The sequence below is a fragment of the Neoarius graeffei genome, chromosome 27, assembly GCF_027579695.1.
Source record: "Neoarius graeffei isolate fNeoGra1 chromosome 27, fNeoGra1.pri, whole genome shotgun sequence".
NCBI classification, from domain to species: Eukaryota; Metazoa; Chordata; class Actinopteri; order Siluriformes; family Ariidae; genus Neoarius; species Neoarius graeffei.
This window is the reverse complement of record NC_083595.1, coordinates 10,422,266-10,447,188: the sequence shown is the minus strand read 5'-3', so window position 1 is coordinate 10,447,188 and position 24,923 is coordinate 10,422,266. Positions and strand designations below refer to the sequence as shown.

General features: G+C 45.7%; 1 protein-coding gene across 2 annotated transcripts in view; it reads left to right on the top strand.

Moving 5' to 3' along the window:
• capn1b (calpain 1, (mu/I) large subunit b) overlaps positions 1–24,923 on the top strand; it is a 107,357-nt gene that overhangs the window by 67,043 nt on the left and 15,391 nt on the right. For both annotated transcript variants that reach the window (XM_060911358.1, XM_060911359.1), the window contains 7 exons: positions 3,838–3,971; positions 4,047–4,215; positions 10,083–10,166; positions 13,295–13,380; positions 14,566–14,640; positions 18,197–18,357; positions 18,554–18,723. In XM_060911358.1, the coding sequence (XP_060767341.1) occupies positions 3,838–3,971; positions 4,047–4,215; positions 10,083–10,166; positions 13,295–13,380; positions 14,566–14,640; positions 18,197–18,357; positions 18,554–18,723 (879 nt within the window). The remainder of the gene's footprint in view (positions 1–3,837; positions 3,972–4,046; positions 4,216–10,082; positions 10,167–13,294; positions 13,381–14,565; positions 14,641–18,196; positions 18,358–18,553; positions 18,724–24,923) is intronic.

Sequence of the window (24,923 nt, the reverse complement as noted above, 5' to 3'; positions counted from 1 at the left end):
TTGGATGTTTCAACCAAGCGGAAAATAGGACACAACAATTCGTAGAGCGCCAAGAAATTATTCCAGCCACATAACAATAATGAATGACTGGATCATTAAAAAAAAAAAGACTATTTTAGTTTGTCTGTCACAAACATTTCATATTTTGAAGATATTTTCAGTATAAATGCCCGATTGTGACAAACTTCACACTAGTTGAGGCATCGACCATTTTTTCTGCGAAAGATCAACATTCGCAAAAGAGAATTTTTCACATTTAGAAAAGTTGATACTGTACAGTCCTGTGCAAAAGTCTTAAGAACATGTAAAGAAATGCTGCAGACCACAAATGGCTTAAAGGTAGACTGCCTTCCAGATTTTTCAAGTGTAGGTCACAAAAAGAATTTTCTGTGACACTCAATTGTTTTTGTTTAGTGCAGTGGTTCTCAAAGTGGGGGCCGCGGCCCCCTGGGGGGCCGCCAGGGAGTGCTGGGGGGCCTCAAAGTTGGAGGGACAATAAGAAAAAATTGCGAAAAAAATATATTTTTTAAATAATTATTATTAAATATATTGTAATTAGTTTTTTAATCATTATTATAAAATATAATTATTAATAACAATACATCATATCGAAACGTTGTTTGCCATGCTCATCTCTCCGATTGCCTGTGATGTTGCAGTTTGCACCATTTATCAAGCTGCTTTGCTCCTCAAGCTAGCGTATTGCTAGTGCAAAATGGACAGGTTTTTGAAGAAGAGACCGAAGGAACAAACCAACAGCTCTGCGAGGCACTGGTCACTAAAAGGATGGATAACGAGTTGAATCAGGTACTACAGGACGTTATACAAGTAGTGAATTTGATTAAAGCCCGTCCCATGAAACACAGACTGTTTACCCTGCTTTGTAATGAGATGGGCGCTCGTTTTGAGGGGCTGCTGCTTCACTCGAACGTGCGCTGGCTGTCACGGGGCGCAGTTTTGAACCGTGTCTATGAGTTGCGGAGGGAGGTTGCAGAGTTCCTCTCATCTGAAAAGCATCAGCTGGCAGATCGGTTCACCGATGCAACCTGGATCCGCAAACTTGCTTACATGTCAGACATTTTCCAGCATCTAAATGTACTGAATCAAAGCATGCAAGGACGTGACACGTACATACTCCATACGACGTTTAGAGGCAAGTACCTCTCGATGAATAACACAGTGCGTTGCCTGCACTGATGGTGAAACGGCTTTTACCCGAGCAACAACTCCGTTGTGCCTGCCGGTCATAGCCGCTGCCCCATCTGTGCAGACACCGACGCAATGCCCCCATATCAACCCATGCCCAGAGATGTACCCATCAAGCATGCGGAATATTTCTCCAGCGGTTGTGGTCCCTGGAAGCACCTTACAAAGCAAAAAATCCTCATGAAACCGGCCCTCATGAGCATATCTGATGTAGACCAGAAGCATAGCCAAGTTGGAGAGATCCGTGGTCTCATCCAATTGAATGGCAAACCAGTCAGATGACTTCGCCCTTTCTAAAATTTGCATTTCGATGTCTGCCGCCATATCGTCAATTCGACGACAGACCGTGTCATTTGACAGAGGAATCTCTTTTTTACTTTGGCTGCAGCAGCCGGACCCAACACCTCACTACAAGCAGTAACAATCAAAGGCATAATTAGCTTCTCCCCAATTGTGAAGGGTGCCTGACATTTGGAAATGTGGTGTGAAATCACGTATGATGCCTTTGTTAGCTCTTCATTCTCGGTCAAATTACTTTTCAACACTTTAGTTTGGGTGGCCAATTCATCACGCTTTCTTCTGAAAAAATCCTCTGATTTATCCTTGAGATGCGAATGTTTAGTTTCCAAATGCCGGCGTAATTTGGATGGCGTCATAGCTTCGTTGCTTAGCATGGTTTGGCAGATAACACAGATTGGTTTCGGGGATCAACCATCACTCGAAATAAAGCCGAATTGTATGTATGAAGGGTCGTAATTGCGAGTTAATGAGGGATTTTTTTTGCCGTTGGCTCATGTTGTGTATCTGCACTGTCAGATGGGTGCTTTCCAAAGAAAGAGTCAAGAATAGCTTGCTTTGAACATGCCATGATATTGCTCTCTAAAGCGTGTGTGTGCGAATGACTGGACTTGGGACTGAATGAATAAGTGCAATTGTGCAACCTCGCGCAGGCGGGAACGCTTAACATTCTAGAATGGGGGGGGCGGGACTTGCGCTACGTGGCACACAGTGACAAAAGCACTGAGAGCAGAGCCAGCCAATCGCTCTTCTACATAATCTGATTGACAGTGACCAGTAGTTTTAAATTATAATACTGACTACTAGTGCAGAGGCAGGCTTGCGGACCGACGGTAATCTTCTCACGGACCGGTACCGGTCCACGGCCCATAGATTGAGAAACACCGGTTTAACCTACATGCACACACAAGTGAGTAATGAGCGTGCACACACCCAGAGCAGTGGGCGGTTAGATGCCTTGCTCAAGGGCACTTCAGCCATGATACAGAGGGAGGGAAAAGTGTTGCTCATTCACTCAACTCTTTCCCCCCCCCCCCCCATTTTTTTTTTTTCTCCTGCTGGTCCTGGGAATCAAACCGGCAACCCTTTAGGCCCAAGGCTGCACAATGACCAAATTTCAGAGGGAACCAAATTTTACCAGTTTTATGAAATCAAAAGGCTGTCTACTTTATATAAAAAAAAAAGAAATTAAACTTTTCAACATAAAAAAAAAATACTATAAACAGCAGTAAGGCATGATAAAACAAAGTCAATATTTGGTATGAGACGACCCTTTGCTTTAAAAAAAAAAAAAATAATAGTAGTCTCGGGCGGCACGGTGGTGTAGTGGTTAGCGCTGTCGCCTCACAGCAAGAAGGTCCGGGTTCGAGCCCCGTGGCCGGCGAGGGCCTTTCTGTGTGGAGTTTGCATGTTCTCCCCGTGTCCGCGTGGGTTTCCTCCGGGTGCTCCGGTTTCCCCCACGGTCCAAAGACATGCAGGTTAGGTTAACTGGTGACTCTAAATTGACCGTAGGTGTGAATGTGAGTGTGAATGGTTGTCTGTGTCTATGTGTCAGCCCTGTGATGACCTGGCGACTTGTCCAGGGTGTACCCCGCCTTTTGCCCGTAGTCAGCTGGGATAGGCTCCAGCTTGCCTCCGACCCTGTAGAAGGATAAAGCGGCTAGAGATAATGAGATGAGATGAGAATAGTAGTCTCAGGTCCAATGAGTGCAGTTTTATAAGGAAATGAGCTGTAGGTTTTACTGAGCATCTTGCAGAACCAGCCACAGTTCTTCTGGACACTGACTGTCACACTCGCATCTTAATTTTTCACCAAAAACCAGTAGCCTTCAGTTATTTATTTATTTATTTATTTATTTATTTTTAAATCTGAAAAGTGCTCTCTTGTGTATTATGCTGCTCAGATACAAACTCCTTTTTTTTTTTCCTGTAACATTTCATTTTGTGCTGCGGGGGGGAAAAAAAAACATTTGGAACTCCCTAAAATGTTTTTGTACTGACTTGATAATCTAGAAGTCATAAAACCGAAATCTATAACCGTTTGTATGGGGGGGGGGAGTGCCTAAGGCTTTTGCGCAGGACTGTATATGGATAAACAGAAGATGCAATACAGCATGAGTTCTCAACCTTTTTTGTTCAGTGAATGCGATTTTAAAAGAATAACATTTCTCTAATTGGAATGAAAGGACTGGGATTGTATGCCGCACTGCAGCATAGCGCTGTAGAATAGTCAGGAGATCAGGTTATTATTTCGTTGTACACCCAAAGCAGTGAAACTTTTTTAAGAAATTTGTTTGGCATTTTGAAAACACTTCTTGCTTGTTGCTCGTATAGTTCTGGCAGTTCGGCGACTGGGTGGACATAGTCATCGACGACCGTCTGCCTGTAAAGGATGGAGAGCTCGTTTTTGTGCACTCGGCAGAAGGGTCCGAGTTTTGGAGCGCCCTGCTGGAGAAAGCCTATGCTAAGTAATGATCTTGAGTGATTTTATATAAAGTATTCGTGCAGGCCTGGCCGGTTTATCAGTCCTGTTTGTGTTCCAGGTTGAACGGCTCGTACGAGGCTCTGTCTGGAGGCTCCACCACGGAGGGCTTTGAGGATTTCACAGGTGGCGTGTCTGAGATGTACGAGCTGAGGTCAGCGCCCAGAGATTTGCCCCGCATCATCACAAAGGCCCTGGAACGAGGATCGCTGCTCGGCTGCTCTATAGACGTGAGTCCACACGGCGCCACCACATGACCTGGAGGAGCAACATCAGGGTGGATACCAAAGATCCCTCCAAAGTCCTACTTTTTATCAATACTCGTAGGCAGTGTTGGGCACGTTACTTTCAAAAAGTTATTAGTTATAGTTACTAGTTACTTTTCCCAAAAAGTAACTGAGTTAGTAACGGAGTTACTTTGTCATAAAAGTAACTAATTACCAGGGAAAGTAATTATTCCGTTACATTTTGTTCCCCCTCAAAAAAAAAATCAAATTAAATTAGTGTAATCATAATAAAAGTGAATGTTAAATGTGTTTAATGACTGAAATGGACACTTAACAGAACCAATTAGTAATGTTATCTACACTATATTAATATGTTTGTGGGACAATGTGAGATAAGGCATTATCAAATTTAATATATTTTTGTAGTTATTAAAATTATGTTACTAATTACTGGCCACTGACGAGGACAAACGCTTTGTTCCTCGACATAATGTGCATTGCACGTAAACACTCTTGCCTTTTATTTCAAGTAATGTCTGTATTTCCAATGTGAAAGCGCAGTGCTGGGCTGACCGCTCGCCATCGCTGGGTCTTCCGATTGAAAGAGCGCGCAGTAGTGCAGTAGGCGTGGCCTACCTACGTATGTTGTCCAAATCTACTCTGATTGGCTTACTGTGCCGTTGTCTCGTGTCTCCCCGCCCCACACTAAAGCAGAGGAAAGAAAGGCTGAACGAGCAGCGTGCCAGATGAGAACAGCTTTAATAAAGTAACGCATAGTATTTTATTGTAAGTAACGGGAACGGCGTTATAACGATGTAAAAAGTAATTAGTTAGATTACTCGTTACTAAAAAAAGTAACGCCGTTAGTAACGCCGTTTATTTCTAACGCCGTTATTCCCATCACTGCTCGTAGGATATTTTAACCTCCTGGCAGAGGTAACCAGGTTTTGGGCTGGAATATTATCCTGGCAGTGGAATTCCTCATGATCCACCAAGTAGGGTTTGGTGGCTTTGTTGGAAGTCCGTCCGTCCATCCATCCATCCATCCATCCATCCATCCATTATCTGTAGCCGCTTTATCCTGTTCTACAGGGTCGCAGGCAAGCTGGAGTCTATCCCAGCTGACTATGGGCAAGAGGCGGGGTACACCCTAGACAAGTCGCCAGGTTATCGCAGGGCTGACACAGAGACAAACAAGAAGAGTCCATACTTTATTATACCCCTGCTCCAAAGCAGGTTGGGTATACTGGTTTACCTCTGTCTGTCTGTCTTTCCGTCTGTCCGAAACACCCTTTTTCTCCGCAACCACAAACCATAGCTACTTGGTACCAAACTTCAGCTTGGGGTTCTATACCATGTATACCATTTTCAGGTCTGTCACACCAACTTCTTGTTTACCAACTGAATGTATTTACGAAACATATAGCGTGGATTTACAAAATTTTCTGAACACTTTTCTCAGCAACTACAAATCACAACTGCTTGATATTTGGTACCGAACTTCACCTTGGGGTTCTATACCGTGTATACCGTTTTCAGGTCTGTCGCACATCGACTTCCTGTTTACCGACTGAATGTATTTATGAAACATATAGGGTGGATTTTGATGCTATTTCAAAATGACAGTTGACCAGGATGCTATTTGAAATCCCTGGGGAGAGACACTGCTCTTTACTTACTTGTTACAGGGTGAATTATTTGTTGAAGTCAGCATTCATAATAAGTGTCCTATTCCTTTGATCGCCTACATTCTGATATAAGTGAGAGCGGGGGGGATACGTAAGTGAGCAGTACTACACAGTTGATCTTGTTTTGTTTTTGGATGCCAAATGTCTGTGTTCATTTTATTTTGGTTTGATCTTCATGTACAGGCTTTTTTTTTTTATCGATACTTGACTACGGTGACATCTTATACATGCATGCAAATCTCTCCTCTCTGAAAATGCTGGATTCAGTGTATCATGCAGCATTAAGGTTTGTAACGGATTCGGGTTTTCATACTCATCACTGCAGCCTATATGAGGGTGTGGTTGGCCGCCTCTGCACAATCGTAGATGGGAACACTGGTACAGTTTTCTTTATAAGGCCATCCTGTGTGACTTGCCTCCTTATTTATGTTCTTTTTTGACTCTTAGTCACCACCAAAAGCTGTAGTCTCTGGCTTGATAGATTGATAATGTACGGCATTCCTCGTACGTGGACTGTCTTTGGTGAAAGTGCCTTTAAAGGGCTGATGACACAAACATGACTCTATGCAATTTCTTAAATAAACTATACAACATGGCAAACATGTTAGATTTCTGTTATAATTATGTGAAAAGAAGCTGTTATGCGAATATCCAACTTTTAATTGCACAGCGCAAGAAAACTGGGTCCGTGGCTCGCGGCCATGTTGTGACGTCAGCGGAAGAACACGCTGCGGTTCACTGGCTGTTCTACTCAATGGAAATGGCGCATGAAAACGCCGGTGAACTCTCTAGTGCTAGCTCTTCAACAACCAAATACTGGTACTTTTAAGCAGTGATCATGATGGCATGATTTTATCTGATTTTAAATAAATGAGATTGATAATAATGTGAATGTTCACAACTAGTACATACAAACTCTGCAGCTTCTGATTCAGCAGCTGCGTCATACTCCGCAAAAACATCAGCAAGAACCTACAGTATAAATGGAAATGCAATACACTAAGCTCAGATGACTTTTGGACAGTGATGGGAATAACGGCGTTAGAATAAACGGCGTTACTAACGGCATTACTTTTTTTAGTAACGAGTAATCTAACTAATTACTTTTTACATCGTTATAACGCCGTTCCCGTTACTTACAATAAAATACTATGCGTTACTTTATTAAAGCTGTTCTTATCTGGCACGCTGCTCGTTCAGCCTTTCTTTACTCTGCTTTAGTGTGGGGCGGGGAGACGCGAGACAACGGCACAGTAAGCCAATTAGAGTAGATTTGGACAACATATGTAGGTAGGCCACGCCTACTGCACTACTGCGCGCTCTTTCAATCGGAAGACACAGCGATGGCGAGCGGTCAGCCCAGCACTGCGCTTTCACACTGGAAATACAGACATTACTTGAAATAAAAGGCAAGAGTGTTTACGTGCAATGCACATTATGTCGAGGAACAAAGCGTTTGTCCTCGTCAGTGGCCAGTAATTAGTAACATAATTTTAATAACTGCAAAAATATATTACATTTGATAGATGTCTTATCTCACATTGTCCCACAAAAATATTAATATAGTGTAGATAACATTACTAATTGGTTCTGTTAAGTGTCCATTTCAGTCATTAAACACATTTAACATTCACTTTTATTATGATTACACTAATTGAATTTGATTTTTTTTGAGGGGGAACAAAATGTAACGGAATAATTACTTTCCCTGGTAATTAGTTACTTTTATGACAAAGTAACTCCGTTACTAACTCAGTTACTTTTTGGTAAAAGTAACTAGTAACTATAACTAATTACTTTTTGAAAGTAACGTGCCCAACACTGCTTTTGGAAAGTATAATTTCTAAATTTTTTCTACATATTCTTGAAGTCGGTCATCGGGGTACTTGCTACCGTTCCCTAACAACGCATGGCAAAGGGTAAAGTGTAGTGTTGCTAAAGCCTCCGGTGGAAGATCCTCGATGTGCTGATAAGACATACAGTTCTATATAACACACAAGTGTCACGATAATCACAAAACAGATGCAAATTGTTAAAATACCTAATTTTTAAGCAATCATGTATTGATCTCTTCCGAATAGAATCTATGATAGCCTACCCTCTTTACCCTTTGCCTCTCATTGCTAGGCGGCAGTTACATGAAAGCCGCAAGCTTTCACAAGCAAATACGTGACTATCACGCCGACTTTATGATTACATTTATGATTATCATGAATGTGTACTCTATGATGTGTACTCTATGAGCGCTCTGGAGCGAGTCACTTCCAAGATGGCCGCGCAGACCGCAGTGTTACTATTTTTAGCATCATGTCGGAGCACTCTATAGCTCTACGTACCTTTATCTTATGTCGTTTCTCAACACATGTTCTGACAGGAGGACTGTCTTTGGAGGAGTCGGCTTGTCCCAGGCGACTGCTGGATCCGGCATAGCTACTAGTAGACCCCCTCCGGAATACTGTAGGCACTGCTGATGGTAGTAACACATGTTTGTGCTGAACTGAACACCCAAGAGATTCTTTTAAGCTGGGAAGGGTGTCAAAACAATCCAAATCGGTGTTCAGAGCACAGGACGGATGTTGGTGAGGGCTCCCACTTGTCACGAGTGCGCCTGACTTGCCTCACCCACTTCGCATGCAGCTCGGGATCTCTGGGAAACTTGAATAAACTTACCCCATCCTCGTGGGTTTTGGAGCAAAAGCCGGCAACACAACGCGAAGGCATACTAACTAAAATATATATATATATATATATATATATATATATATATATATATATATATATATATATATTTATTTCATCTCATCTCATTATCTCTAGCCGCTTTATCCTTCTACAGGGTCGCAGGCAAGCTGGAGCCTATCCCAGCTGACTACGGGCGAAAGGCGGGGTACACCCTGGACAAGTCGCCAGGTCATCACAGGGCTGACACATAGACACAGACAACCATTCACATTCACACCTACGGTCAATTTAGAGTCACCAGTTAACCTAACCTGCATGTCTTTGGACTGTGGGGGAAACCGGAGCACCCGGAGGAAACCCACGCGGACACGGGGAGAACATGCAAACTCCGCACAGAAAGGCCCTCGCCGGCCCCGGGGCTCGAACCCGGACCTTCTTGCTGTGAGGCGACAGCGCTAACCACTACACCACCGTGCCGCCCCATATATATATATATATATATATATATATATATATATATATATATATATAAAAAAAAAAAATAATGTATAATAAAAATACTAATAATGATAAACTGAACACCTGCCGCATCAACAACAAACTGGTAAGTTAGGAGGAAGGTTCTTTCGCTGACGTCATATAGCTCCTGCTCCTCTTTCGTCTCCTGGGTGCTGCAGCCCCGTCAAATTTGCCCAAATAGCCGCGTTTTTTATCATAGCTTGTAAAATAGGCGCCTTCGTGAATTAATATATGGATCATCGGGAATTACTTTTTATGTTCTAAAACATCGCCAAAGATGTCAAAAACGTGTCATCAGCACTTTAAAGCATTCGCACCCTCGTCTTGGTATAAATTACAGAGTCATCTTAAATTGGATTACCTCCCAAGTATGGAAGATTTTAAAGCTAGGATCAAGGACTATTTGACTACTGAATGCACATGTCCTCTTACTGAACGCAGCTAATGATTTATAATGTAATGATGTGATTTGCCAATTTGTTTTAAGTTTTTTTTGTTTTGTTTTGTTTTCCCCAATTGTGTATTTTATGTGGATCTACTGTGCTGCTCTCTTGGCCAGGATCCCCTTGCAAAAGAGATTCTGAATCTCAATGGGATTATTCCTGGTTAAATAAAGGGAAAAAAGAAAGAACGAATGTGCTGCTCTGAGGAAGCCCTTATTTAGTCCAACACTTCCAGGTAGTCTGTGTTTATGCTGGAGGTTCCTGAGAACTGAAAACAAACTATGAATCTGAACTTGTTTGTTCTTTCTTTTCCCTCCCTGTGGTGAGACCTGATGAATTTGATTTGTGTGAACAACCTATTAATTTATACACTAAGGACACGGGATATGGGCAAAGGCAATAATGGGGTTCCTGGGGAGCAATTGGAGCCATTACAAAACTTTTTTTTTTTTTTTTACAAAAAAGCATGACATTGGGTTTATTTTTGTTTTTGTTTTGTCAAGTAAGTGTCTGTCTGTACGTCTTTAAACTTTTACAGATCACTAGTGCCTTTGACATGGAAGCGGTGACCTTCAAGAAGCTGGTGAAAGGTCATGCCTACTCTGTGACAGGACTCCGAGAGGTGGGTCATTAGCACTGCATCTGTATTTATCGAAAGCTTTAGCCATGTAACAAGTACAGCTGCTCTTGAAGAAGGAGTGAGGAAAATAAGAGACAATGGAGAAGTGGAATAGAGGAATTCCAGAAAACTGATAGACTGGTACCAAAATTCAAAAAAAGTGCTTATTTAAGGAGTTAAAGGCATTTTTGAGACAAAGTCGGCAAACAAACAGTCTTATTTTGTCAATTTGGGTGTGCCGAATTCAAATCTGCAATATGCCGAGCTCTATCTGACCTCTGTTGACCTCTAGAGGTCATTGAACTTTGGGCCTGTAAACGTCTCAGCTGAACCCAGTTTCTCAGCTTTCTAAGGAATGAAATGTACTAAAATGATTAATGAAGTTAGCAAATGGCCTTGTTTGTTAAATGTTTGGGTGCTGAATTCATTTTTCATTTGTAAAACGACATATGACCTCTGATAACCTCAAGGTCATTAAACTTGGCCTATTGAGGTATTTCACCTGACGTCACAGGGTCACGTGACGCCCCGGTGTCCACCATTTTGAACGTCGAGCTAGCTCATGTCAACAACAGTAGCTAGTATGTTACTGTAGCAATGTTTACGTTCAGTCATTTGGATGACTGTTAAAACCTTTCAGTCTCAAGTTTTTCCTTTACTGGATTTACTAGTTTACTGAGCTAGCGCGCGCCGGCCGCCGGGGAGCTAGCGCGCGCCGGCCGCCGGGGAGCTAGCGCGCGCCGGCCGCCGGGGAGCTAATAAATCCAGTAAAGGAAAAACTTGAGACTGAAAGGTTTTAACAGTCATCCAAATGACTGAACGTAAACATTGCTACAGTAACATACCAGCTATGATGTTGTTGACATTAGCTAGTGCTAACAGCTAGTTGCTAATACACTGCTACAACTACACCGACCCTAATAATACAGTTCTTGGTCATTGCCTGGTAACAGCAAATTTATAACGGGCCATGTCTCAACAGACTAAGAAGTTATTTCAATGACATTTAATAACATTTTGTTTATCCTGAGGACCGAAAGTAAATGAAAATGTGAACAAACCTTAGCTGTAATAAGATGGCGACCACCGGCTCCAGGGACGACCCGCTGATGTAGGCATGTTACCCAGCCTGACACAAAATATTTTTAGGCATCCAAACTCCTATACGCTTTCAGATCAATACCTGTGTATGGCGATGGGTTTTTAACGACACAGGTATACAGATCATGTGTGCCGAAGTCAGGTAAAGACGAGGGCTTCGTGTACTTCCGTACGTCAGTGAACAATCCTGGTGGAAGCAGGTAAACATCGTTCTCTAAGCCTGCTAACCTCAATTTTTGCAAATACCTCTCCCTCTGCTCGCCCTGTAAATGCCCTACGTCGCTGGATAGTGAAGGTGTTTTCTGCATCTCGCTCCTTTTTCTTTTATGTTTTTCGTTTGTCGCCTTCCTCGCATTCAAACTGATTCGAGCCGTGCCGTCCAAAATGGCAGCATCACATGACTTGGTCACGTGGGTGAAATACCTCAATAGGCCTATGCATTTAACGGCATTTTTAAACTGACTTTACTCCCCCAAAAAGAATATGAACAGACAAAAAACAAATAGAAAGGAACAAATACAACATTAAATGCCAGTCCATGTACATGTGACTTACTTTTCACAATGAGAATGCCTCGGCGATCACCTTACATAACGTTGCATTACATTTAGCGGTTATTGTTTATACAAAGCTACTGAAAAAAGGACAGATTCAGCAGCATACAAAATGTGGGGGCATACAGGGTCTCATCTCATTATCTCTAGCCGCTTTATCCTTCTACAGGGTCGCAGGCAAGCTGGAGCCTATCCCAGCTGACTACGGGCGAAAGGCGGGGTACACCCTGGACAAGTCGCCAGGTCATCACAGGGCTGACACATAGACACAGACAACCATTCACACTCACGGTCAATTTAGAGTCACCAGTTAACCTAACCTGCATGTCTTTGGACTGTGGGGGAAACCGGAGCACCCGGAGGAAACCCACGCGAACACGGGGAGAACATGCAAACTCCACACAGAAAGGCCCTTGCCGGACCCGGGGTTCGAACCCAGGACCTTCTTGCTGTGAGGCGACAGCGCTAACCACTACACCACCATGCCGCCCGGGCATACAGGGTATACAGGTTAATCAGGGTTAGTACATATGAGAGGTTTTTTTTGTTGTTTGTTTTTTGTAAAGGCTTTACCCCGTTTAAAACAAAACAAAAAACAAAGAAAAAAACTCTCATATATACTCACCCTGATTAACCTGTATACCCTGGATGCCCCCACATTTTGTATGCTGCTGAATCTGTCCTTTTTTCAGTAGCTTTGTATAAACAATAACCGCTAAATGTAATGCAACGTTATGTAAGGTGATCGCCTAGGCATTCTCATTGTGAAAAGTAAGTCACATGTACATGGACTGGCATTTAATGTTGTATTTGTTCCTTTCTATTTGTTTTTTGTCTGTTCATATTCTTTTTGGGGGAGTAAAGTCAGTTTAAAAATGCCGTTAAATGCATAGGCCTATAGGCCAAGTTTAATGACCTTGAGGTTATCAGAGGTCATATGTCGTTTTACAAATGAAAAATGAATTCAGCACCCAGACATTTAACAAACAAGGCCATTTGCTAACTTCATTAATCATTTTAGTACATTTCATTCCTTAGAAAGCTGAGAAACTGGGTTCAGCTGAGACGTTTACAGGCCCAAAGTTCAATGACCTCTAGAGGTCAACAGAGGTCAGATAGAGCTCGGCATATTGCAGATTTGAATTCGGCACACCCAAATTGACAAAATAAGACTGTTTGCCGACTTTGTCTCAAAAATGCCTTTGGGTGTCACAATGCTGGATTTTGGTACCAGTCTATGATCTCGATGGTGGCATTCATGAAAACACACACAAGTCAGACTGATTACTGATAAAATGCTCAGTGGAAAAAGATCATTTGGAAATGAAATTGCGCTCAGAAATCTAAATTAGAGGGGATGAATTGGAAGGATTTGATTTTAAGGGGAAGGAAGTAATAAAGTAAGATATAGAAAATAATTGGAAGGATTAAAAGGGGGGGAGATTTGATACATTTTGTGTGTGTGTCTCTCTCTAGGTGGATTTCCGTGGTAACAGAGAGAGGCTGATCCGTATCCGGAACCCGTGGGGGCAGGTCGAATGGACAGGGGCGTGGAGTGACGAGTGAGTCAGCCAATCAGAACAAGTCTCACAGTCAGTCACTTTCGTTTCGCAACGTTTGGCAAATGACTATGAAGCGGCTGTTTAAATCATCTTTTAAAGGTGAACTGCCTTTCAGATTTTTCAAGTTTAGGTCATAAAAAGAACTTTCCCCGACACCCAGTTATTTTTGTTTAGTGGACTGAAAGCTACTGAATTTGAATCACAGACTTCCAATTTTATTAGGTTTTTTTTTTTTTTTTTAATAGAGCAGTTAATGAATTTAGAGCCACGTGGCCCTAAATTCTCTGCTATTTTTTCCTGCTTCAACATGACCCAATTCAACATACTGCATCATGCGTCACATGTGGTGGGCTTTCCCCGTTCGCACAAGGCATTGTGGGATCCAAATTTGAAACAGGAGAGAAAAATGGAGGATGCGAATGAAACGTGAAAGACCGACTACAGTAACGGAAAGCGAGAAGAAAAGACGTTATGTTCTATACGAAGGAAAGGAAACGCAGGACCAAACTAATAAATATCGGCGCTCAGCGAGCACCTCGGTGTGATCAGCTGTTCGTTTAGCGACAGAACGATGGAACTGTCAGTGCACGTTCAAAGGTAAACCTGCAGATGGCAGTAATGCAACACTGGGGATGCCAGCTGCCGTAAAACCCAAAAGAAGCAGGTAAACCTGCACGTGCGCAAACGGACTTCCTCTGTCTGATTGACTGCACGAAGTGAGTGATTTCATGCACGTGATTTTCTTTAATCCCCTTAAATTAAAGAACTTCCCAGCCACGGAATGGCCTGTTTTAAGATATTACAGGAATAAACCTATATCACAATGACCAAATTTCAGAGGGAACTACGTTTCACAGGTTTTATGAAATTGAAAGGCCGTCTACTTTTAAAGTACAGAGTATATCCGATTTAGAACATTCCAGCCACTAGCATCATACTTTTAATAGCATATTTACACACTTTTTTTTTTTTTTTATTAAACACAGTATCGCTGTTATAAATGGATTTTGATGTTTACTGAGAAATTTAGACAAGCAGAAAAATGCAACGGGTCATTTCAGATCTAAAGGGGTGCAATTGGTGGTCTCGGACAAACAGAAGTCCTGTTCCGGGGATGAAAACGACTTTATATGAACAGTGTTGGATTATGAAATGCGTGCTGACATCACCGTGCTTCTTCCACAGTTCATCCGAATGGAACCATATTGATCCGTCTGATAGAGAGGAGATGAACTGCAAAAAAGAGGACGGAGAGTTCTGGTGAGTTCTTGGTTTTTGTTTATGTACTGCAGGGTTCTCCAGGAGGGGTTTTAGAGGGGTGCGGGCCGCCCCCGTTTAATTTCTGCCGCCCCTTTACAAAAGGAAGAGACGTCCCTTTGTTTTCTTTGTGACAGATAGCCTTTCTCTGTTGGAGTACTGACAACGCGACAACACCCGAGTGTGAAACTCATTTACCAGCAATTAGTTTAGTCAGTCTGATGATTATAGTCTAAGAAAAGCGTTTCACACTTCTGCGTTTTTGACACATTGTTCTTGCGCCGGGAGAACCAATAGGATTTACAGTTTTTGAATGAGAAGCCTGAAAGTAAGGAGAGGACAGGCGTGCTGCCCAATAGACTCCCATTATAAACCTGGCAGAAAAGTCACTCGTTTTTAACTTGCTCTAGTGACCTCATTTTTTACACTAGAGACAAAAAAATTTACATCAATGTGTTCAGGAGAGCCTTGTGGCACTCAGTGTGAAAGAATTTTGTGAATATCTCCTTCCGTTTTCGTGTAAATCCCCATTGCTTGGAGGGAGCACTCTGAGAGAATCCTGCACTTTCTGGGCTTCTCTGTGTCTCTGGTAGTGTTGCGACGTTCACGAACGAACCGATTCTTTTGAACGGCTCCTAGGCATGAATGATGAGAACCGAGTCTCGAGCTGGGGGAGCTGTTCTTTCTGTTGTTCTTTTTCTGTACTGTGTTTCAAATGAAAAAGCTCCTCCTTTACTCCTCCTCCCTTCACTGAATTAGGGAAAGGTTACGGTGAGGGCACAGTGGTGCCTATTTGTCTGATATCCAAATGTAGCTATCAGACAAATAGGCACCGATGTGACATCGGGGAGTGGGAGGTGGTTGTCAGAGCGCAGCCCGTTGTGGTCATGCTGCTTGCACGTGCGCTCTCCAGAAAGAAAAAAAACCCTGTGTGGCTCTGTTTCAGAGTAGTTAATTGGAGAATTGGAGGGTTGGGGAGTTGGGGGAGGGATGGCGCCAGTTGTGCACGCTGTCTTCACGTGTACCCCAAAAAAAACATGTGAGAGCCAGTGGGAGAGACCGTCAGTTCAGTTGCAGTCGGAGTGAGGAGGAGAACAGACGTGGATTTGGAAATGAGCCAGAGGAAAAGGAGCAGCGTGTGGGCGCACTTCACCCGTGAACCGAACAATAAAGCAAAATGCAACATTTGCCAGAAAAGCATTTCTTTCAAGTCGGGGTCAACAAACAATCTGCACAGGCATTTAAAAACACAGCACCCAACTGTGCAAGTCACAGAGGTGCGCACAGAGCCAACTGAAACAACCAGCAACAGTGACGATGAGGCCTCCACCACCAGTGCTTCTTCTGCCTCCACATCAGGTACAGCTACTTCTGCCTCCACATCAATATTTTTAATATAGAAAGTTTGTTTTTTTTCTATTAAAATGTTCTTGTGTGATAACTAGTTCTTGTGTTATATTTATTGTAGTTGTATCTATTTTGTATCTCAGACTTAAATATTTTTGTAAAACAAGTGTTTTTCTATACAATATTCTTGCGTTCTTGATAACTATGTTCTTGAGTGGGTTTTTTTTTTTTTTTTTTACACAGAAAAGCCATTCTGCATGGACATTCATTGAAGCCCTCATTTGTTTTTTAATGGTTATTTATGAGCGTTTAGGGGTTACAACAATGTAAGTCTAGGTTGCTTTATATAAAAGGTATGTCCAGAAATATTGATGTCACTGTCTAAGCAGAGGGATCTGGCTTCTTTAGACGCTGTCTTCTTTAAACTGAATAAATATTTAAAAAGAGCCAAATGAGCCAGTCTTTTGAACGGCTCTTTTCAAAGAACGGATCACAAAGATGCGGATCCCATCAAAGAGCCATAAATCCCATCTCTAGTCTCTGCACTCAGCGTGCGGGTGGGGGAGGGGCTGCTCGCTCTCTCACACACACACGCGCACGCATGCGCGCGCGCACACACACACGGGAGGGGCTGCTCCCTCTCAGAGAGACTCAGGCTTGTAGCTTCATGGCAGGTCACACATTAACACAGTACAGCTCAGCTTCAGCAACTGTGACTGCCACGTGCACTGCATCACTCTCACAATTTCCCACCGGGGGAATTGTCTCATCTCATTATCTCTAGCCACTTTATCCTGTTCTACAGGGTCGCAGGCAAGCTGGAGCCTATCCCAGCTGACTACGGGCGAAAGGCGGGGTACACCCTGGACAAGTCGCCAGGTCATCACAGGGCTGACACATAGACACAGACAACCATTCACACTCACACCTACAGTCAATTTAGAGTCACCAGTTAACCTAACCTGCATGTCTTTGGACTGTGGGGGAAACCGGAGCACCCGGAGGAAACCCACGCGGGCACGGGGAGAACATGCAAACTCCGCACAGAAAGGCCCTTGCCAGCCCCGGGGCTCGAACCCGGACCTTCTTGCTGTGAGGCGACAGCGCTAACCACTACACCACCGTGCCGCCCCGGAGGAATTGTCTCTAGTAATAACGTGTGAATCGACACCAAGTTCGAGAGTTTGATATTCACAAAGCTGCAAAACTATGGGCAGGCATTAGGAACAGGAAGATCACCTTCGAAGTGGATGTTTAGGAAAAGAGGAAAGCAGGTAATTTTGAGTTAGTTTCTTTCAAATATCAAAGCATTTTGTGCAACCATATTTTAGAGATCATGTTAGGCTGTGTAACTATTACAATGCATTTTGCTTGAGTCTGTATGAATGAGTTTAAATTACAATGTCATTTTTCTTTTTTATCTTCTTAGACTGTTAACTGGTGAACATGGATGGAGCAGTGTAAATATAGCCATGGAGCAGTGTAAATATAGTTAAAACAACATCTTTTCAATGTACTTTACTCTTTAAAAAAAATTATTTTTTCCAGTGGTGCCTGCAATTATATTTCCATTTCAAACAATGTCAGCTTTTGTGGAGCAGTGTGAATATAGTTAATACAAAAACTTTTCTGTACTTTTCTGTTCTTTTTTTTGTAGTTTGCTAAATAAAAAAAAATATTTTTTCCAGTTCCATTTCAAACAATGTGTCTGAATATGATGTGTAAGTCTGTAATGTTTGATGTATGATGTGTTTTGTACCAGTCCAATTGATTCCTCTATTCTAAATGATTACTATTTGAGAGTATTTTATGCAAATTACATATGTAAATTTATGCAAATTTGTTTCAAGGTCATCTGATTGACCCCCACCCCCCTATATTTTCAATCCGTGGAGAACCCTGGTACTGTATACATTTACTTGTTTGGCAGATAGATTGTTTTATCTAAAGCGACCCAAGTCCAAAATTAGTAGCACAGAACTTTAAAAGCGGAGCTACGAATACTATCCTGATGTAGAAGCAGGTTTACTACGATACTGTTTTGGCATACTATTTATTATACTAGCATGCCCCTAAATATGTAAAGATGTCCCACACTGGCTCAGTTTTTTCACGTGCTATGGATTTAGCATGTAGCTTCTGAAATCTACATCGGTGTTTGAGCTTGTCATCTTGTTGCTCATGCAGAACGTTTCTTGTTTCTTTGTGTTAGGATGCCGTTTCAGGAGTTTAAGCGCCAGTTCTCGCGCTTGGAGATCTGTAACCTGACACCTGATGCACTAAGCGATGACAGTCTGAGTTTCTGGAACACCATCAAGTTCGACGGCAGCTGGAGGAGAGGAAGCACAGCAGGAGGCTGCAGGAATCATCCCAGTACGCAACACACACTTGTATAACATTCTGTAGGCTACTAACGATCTGGTGAACATTATATATGTTGTCATTTTGCAGTCGCACCATTCCACACACAGCTACGCATTTCCACTGTGCTGACTGTTCGCTAAGCGTCCCAAATATACGGAGTCCGTTTGTATGTTGTTCATTTCTCTCATTCTTCCGTACCCATCAGACACATTCTGGATAAACCCGCAGTACAAGATCACGCTTCTGGAAGAGGACGACGATCCCGACGATCCCGAGGTGGCCTGCAGCTTCCTGGTGGCGCTGATGCAGAAGGACCGACGACGCTACCGTAAGCAGGGCCAGGACATGCACACCATCGGCTTTGCCATCTATGAGGTCAGGCGTCCGCGAGCAAAATATTCTGCGATATACAACCCCGATTCCAAAAAAGTTGGGGCAAGGTACAAATTGTAAATAAAAACGGAATGCAATGATGTGGAAGTTTCAAAATTCCATATTTTATTCAGAATAGAACACAGATGACATATCAAACGTTTAAACTGAGAAAATGTATCATTTAAAGAGAAAAATTAGGTGATTTTAAATTTCATGACAACAACACATCTCAAAAAAGTTGGGACAAGGCCATGTTTACCACTGTGAGACATCCCCTTTGCTCTTTACAACAGTCTGTAAACGTCTGGGGACTGAGGAGACAAGTTGCTCAAGTTTAGGGATAGGAATGTTAACCCATTCTTGTCTAATGTAGGATTCTAGTTGCTCAACTGTCTTAGGTCTTTTTTGTCGTATCTTCCGTTTTATGATGCGCCAAATGTTTTCTATGGGTGAAAGATCTGGACTGCAGGCTGGCCAGTTCAGTACCCGGACCCTTCTTCTACGCAGCCATGATGCTGTAATTGATGCAGTATGTGGTTTGGCATTGTCATGTTGGAAAATGCAAGATCTTCCCTGAAAGAGACGCCGTCTGGATGGGAGCATATGTTGCTCTAGAACCTGGATATACCTTTCAGCATTGATGGTGTCTTTCCAGATGTGTAAGCTGCCATGCCACACGCACTAATGCAACCCCATACCATCAGAGATGCAGGCTTCTGAACTGAGCGCTGATAACAACTTGGGTCGTCCTTCTCCTCTTTATTCTGAATGACACGGCGTCCCTGATTTCCATAAAGAACTTCAAATTTTGATTCGTCTGACCACAGAACAGTTTTCCACTTTGCCACAGTCCATTTTAAATAAGCCTTGTCCCAGAGAAGACGTCTGCGCTTCTGGATCATATTTAGATACGGCTTCTTCTTTGAACTATAGAGTTCTATTTCGTTTCTACTGACCGCCAGAGGCGGTGCTTTCAGCACATGGATATCCATCACACGAACGTGCAGGTCGAGTAATAGTAACAACAAAGTCACGTGTGACCTGGGTGACGTCACCCCGTGACCCCGGCATAAAAGACCGGTAAACCCAGGAAGTGACCTCTTACATCTTCTCGCGTTTGCAGGTTGCGAGTTGGATTGAAATTTGGACAAAGCGCTGTGGTAGTTTCGTTACCCGTAGGGTTGGGGCTGTGCTTATGCACCCTCCAAGAAACTGCGCTAAGTCCACCAACTCTTTTCTTCTTGTCGTTATATTGATTTATTACTCCGTAAGCTGAGCGCTCTCGCTCGGTGGAGTTAGCTGATTAGCCCTCCGGGGCGGTGTCCTCACCGCTGGAGGCCGGCTTGTTTTCGCTTCAGGTAAGCGGGTTTCATTATTTAAATTAAAGCGGCGTTCCTCTCGCCGCTGTTTATCAGTCCTTGTTAATATTATTAACCACCTTGTTTTGTGTAGCCTCGCCGCCGGCCTGTTCACAGGCCGGCTGTCTTGTGTGTTGTATTCGTATTGATTTATTACTCCGTTAAGCTGAGCGCTCTCGCTCGGTGGAGTTAGCTGATTAGTCCTCCGGGGCGGTGTCCTCACCGCTGGAGGCTGGCTTGTCTTCATTCAGGTAAGCGGTTTTCATTTCATTTAATTTTAAGCGGTGGTTCTCGCCGCTGTTTATCAGTTCTGTGGCGCACTGCGCCTATCTTTGTTAATATTATTAACCGCCTTATTTTGTGTAGCCTTGTCTCCGGCCTGCTCACAGGCCGGCGGTCTTGTGTTGTATTGTTTGTTACTCCGTTAAGCTGAGTGCTCTCGCTCGGTGGAGTTAGCTGATTAGTCCTCCGGGGCGGTGTCCTCGCCGCTGGAGGCCGGCTTGTCCTCATTCAGGTAAGCGGTTTTCATTTATTTAATTTAAAGCGGTGTTCCTCGCCGCTGTTTATCAGTTCTGTGGCGCACTGCGCCTATCTTTGTTAATATTATTAACCGCCTTATTTTGTGTAGCCTTGTCTCCGGCCTGCTCACAGGCCGGCGGTCTTGTGGGTTGTATTCATATTGTTACTCCGTTAAGCTGAGCGCTCTCGCTCGGTGGAGTTAGCTGACTAGCCCTCCGAGGCGTGTCCTCGCTGCTGGAGGCCGGTTTGTTGTCGCTCAGGTAAGCGGTCTTCATTCATTTAAATTAAAGCGGTGTTTCTCGCCGCTGTTTATCAGTTCTGTAGCGCACGGCGCCATCCTTGTTAATATTCCCGACCACGGGTGTGTTCGCCCGGTCGTTTATTTTTTATTTCCGCCTGATAGTTTATTTTGGGCTACTTACTTGGAGCGTTCTCGCCCTATTTAAGTTCCCTTCTGCCAGCCAGGTGTCATAGACCCCCAGACGCTGGAGGGGACGAGCGTGGCATCACGGGAGCTGTGTGACGCGGCTCCAGGCCTTTGCCTACTCGTCGCGGGAACTGGGCCGGCTGATGTCGTATCTCACCCTCGGCCGCCAGCAGATATGGCGGGCACAGTCCCCTCTGGCCGAGCCCGACCGGCGTGTGCTGCACTCTCTCCCTGTTGTCCCCGGGGAGCCGTTTGGCGAAGCCACTCAGCAAGCCCTGGATCGGAGTGCCCAGGTCATCTAGGCGTAACAGCAGTTCGCTGGCCCCCGCCAGGCCCACCACCATGGCAATGCTGCCCAGTCCTTCAGGGGGCCCACACCGACTCTGTCTCGGCCACGCACCCGCCAGGAGACCAGACGGGTTGATGACTTTCGCCACCCCACCACCTCCCGGACCCGCGGTGCCGCCCCCTACACCCAGTCCACTCCTTGTCGCCCCCATGGTGACCGACGGGGGCGCTCTGGACGGCGCTGACATCAGCGCGCCGGCGGTCGGCCGCTTTTCCAGCGAACAGCTCCAAAGCTGGAGAGCGTTGACCCCTGGGTGCTGGTGACCCTCACCGAGGGTTACCGCATCCAGTTCTGCCGCCGTCCACCACGTTTCATGGGGTCAAACACCACCGTGAGCCATCCGGGGAAGTCCCTCGTCCCCCGGCAGGAAATCGCCACCCTCCTGGAGAAAGGAGCAGTCTCTCCCGTCGACAGGCAGAGACAGCAAGGTGGGTTCTACTCCAGGTATTTTCTGGTTCCGAAGGACGGCGGTATCCGCCCGATCCTCGACCTGAGGTCCCTCAATTCCCACTTGAGGACCATGAGATTCCGCATGCTGCGTACAGTGGATGTCTTACACCACATCCAGGCGGGCGACTGGTTGTCACCTTGGCCTGAAAGACGCCTACTTCCATGTTCCCATTGTGCCACACCACAGGCAGTTCCTGCGGTTTGCCTTCGAGGGCCAGGCTTTCGAGTTCAATGTTCTGCCCTTTGGGATATCGCTGGCACCCCGTGTGTTCACCGGGTGTGCGGCAGCGGCATCGGCACTACTTCAGGCAAGGGGTTTGCGTGTCCTGCCCTACCTGGACGACTGGCTTGTCTGTTCACGGTCAGCAGCTCAGGCCCGCACCAACATCGCGACTATGCTCTCGCATGTCGTAGAGCTGGGGCTCAGGGTGAATTACAAGAAGAGCTCGCTGGTGCCCAGCCGGGGACGACTTTCTTGGGCGTGCACCTGGATTCGAGGTCGTTGATGGTAACTCCCTCCCAGACAAGGATCCACAACATCCGCCTACTGCTTGGCCGCTTCGGACGGGGTAGGTCACTCGCCCTGAAGACCTTTCAGCGCCTGCTGGGCATGCTTACGGCAGCCTCCTCTCTGGTCCCGCTGGGACTTCTGGACTTGTGCCGCTTCAGAGGTGGTTCAACGGTCTCCACCTCCACCCGGTGCTGCACGGGCGCAGCACATCAACGTGCTGGAGCTACGGGCTGTGTTCCTCGGCCTACAGCACTTCCTCCTAGGTCTGACCGGCAGACACGTTCTGGTGCGGACGGACAGCGCTACGGTAGTGTACTACATCAACCACCAGGGAGGCACAAAGTCCCTCCAGTGCTTGGAAGTGGCTGGCCAACTTCTGCGGTGGGCCCATCGACATCTCTTGAGCCTGCGTGCCATGTACTTGCCAGGCACTGCCAACAGGGCAGCAGATCTGCTGTCCCGCCAGGACCCCGATCCCGGGGAATGGAGACTCAACCCAGCGGTGGTTCTCGCCATCTGGGAACATTTTGGCAGGGCAGAGGTGGACCTCTTTGCCTGCCGGGAGTCGACACACTGCCCTCTGTGGTTCAGCCTCCACGGCCCAGTCCCCTGGGCCAGGATGCGCTGGCGCATGCTTGGCCGAGGCAACTGCTGTATGCCTCCCCCCCTCTGCTGCTGATCATGCCAACCCTACACAGGGTTGCGATGGACCACCACGGGCTGCTGCTTGTCGCCCCCCCGGTGGCCGGGCAGAGTGTGGTTCCCAAGTTGCTGCAACTTCTGAACGGCGACCCCTGGTGCCTGCCAGTGAGGACTGACCTGCTATCACAGCTGGGAGGGCAGATCTGGCACCCGGATCCAGCCCGTCTGCAGCTCTGGGTATGGCCGCTGAAGGGCCGGACCCCCTGCGAGGTCCTTGTGAGCCGGCAGTGGTCAATACCATTGCAAGCTCTCGGGCACCCCCCACCAATGCCCTCTATGCCAACAGATGGAGGCTTTTCTCCAACTGGTGCTTAACTCGGGGGGAGGAGCCTACATGCTGCCCCCTGCCGACCATTTGACTGTTCCGCCAGTCTCTGCTTTTGATAAGGGTCTTACCCCTGCCACCATCAAGGTCTATGCAGCTGCCATCTCTGCTCAGCATGCCAGAGTTGGGGGAAGGACCGTGGGGTCCCACGCCTTGGTGGCACGTTTCTTGAAGGGTGCTCTCCGGTTGAGACCCCCCCCCGACGGAGCCGGGTACCCACATGGGACCTTCATTGGTGCTGCAGGCTCTCTGCGACGCACCGTTCTGAGCCCCTGCTCACGGCAGACATTTCATGGCTCTCCCTGAAGACTGCTTTTCTTCTGGCTATTACATCGACGAGGCGCGTCGGGGAACTACACGCGCTGTCAGTCAGTGGGGAGTGCCTGCAGTGGCACTCCGGCGACAGTGGGGTCACCCTGTGGCCTAACCCCTCTTTCCTCCCAAAGACCCTCTCTGCTACCTTCGTCAACCAGCCCCTTAGCCTTGCGGCGTTCGAGGCGGGCCATGGTGAGAGGTCGGAACTTTTGTGCCCAGTTCGCGCCCTCAGGGTGTACGTGTCGCGTACAGAGGGCTTCCGTAGGAGTGACGCCCTGTTTCTGTGCCACACAGGACCGTCGAGGGGTCTGGCGCTCTCTAAGCAGAGGCTATCCAAGTGGATAGTCGAGGCCATATTACATGCCTACAGGCACAGTGGCTTCCCGATTCCTCCGGCTGCCAGGGCGCACTCTGCACGGGGCGTGGTAGCCTCATGGGCATCACTGAAGGGCGTGCCCCTTTCAGACATATGCAGCGCAGCCTCCTGGGCTTCCAGCTGCACCTTCACCAGGTTTTACCGTCTTAATGTCGTCCCACATAATCCTGTGGCGACGGCTGTCATTCCAGGCCCGTCGCAGCAGCACTGGGTACGGGTAGGCACTCCTCATGACCTGGTTGGTATTAGTCATCCATGTGCTGAAAGCACCGCCTCTGGCGGTCAGTAGAAACGAAATAGAACGAGGGTTATGTATATAACCGCGGTTCTATGAGTTTCGGATGACCGCCAGAGCTTGGCAGTCACTCGGAGTGTACACGAGAAGATTTGCCAAGAGGTCACTTCCTGGGTTTACCGGTCTTTTATGCCGGGGTCACGGGGTGACGTCACCCAGGTCACACGTGACTTTGTTGTTACTATTACTCGACCTGCACGTTCGTGTGATGGATATCCATGTGCTGAAAGCACCGCCTCTGGCGGTCATCCGAAACTCATAGAACCGCGGTTATATACATAACCCTCGTTTTAGCTGGCAACGGCAGATGGCACAGTGAATTGTGTTCACAGATAATGTTCTCTGGAAATATTCCTGAGCCCATTTTGTGATTTCCAATACAGAAGCATGCCTGTATGTGATGCAGTGCCGTCTAAGGGCCCGAAGATCACGGGCACCCAGTATGGTTTTCCGGCCTTGACCCTTACGCACAGAGATTCTTCCAGATTCTCTCAATCTTTTGATGATATTATGCACTGTAGATGATGATATGTTCAAACTCTTTGTAATTTTACACTGTCGAACTCCTTTCTG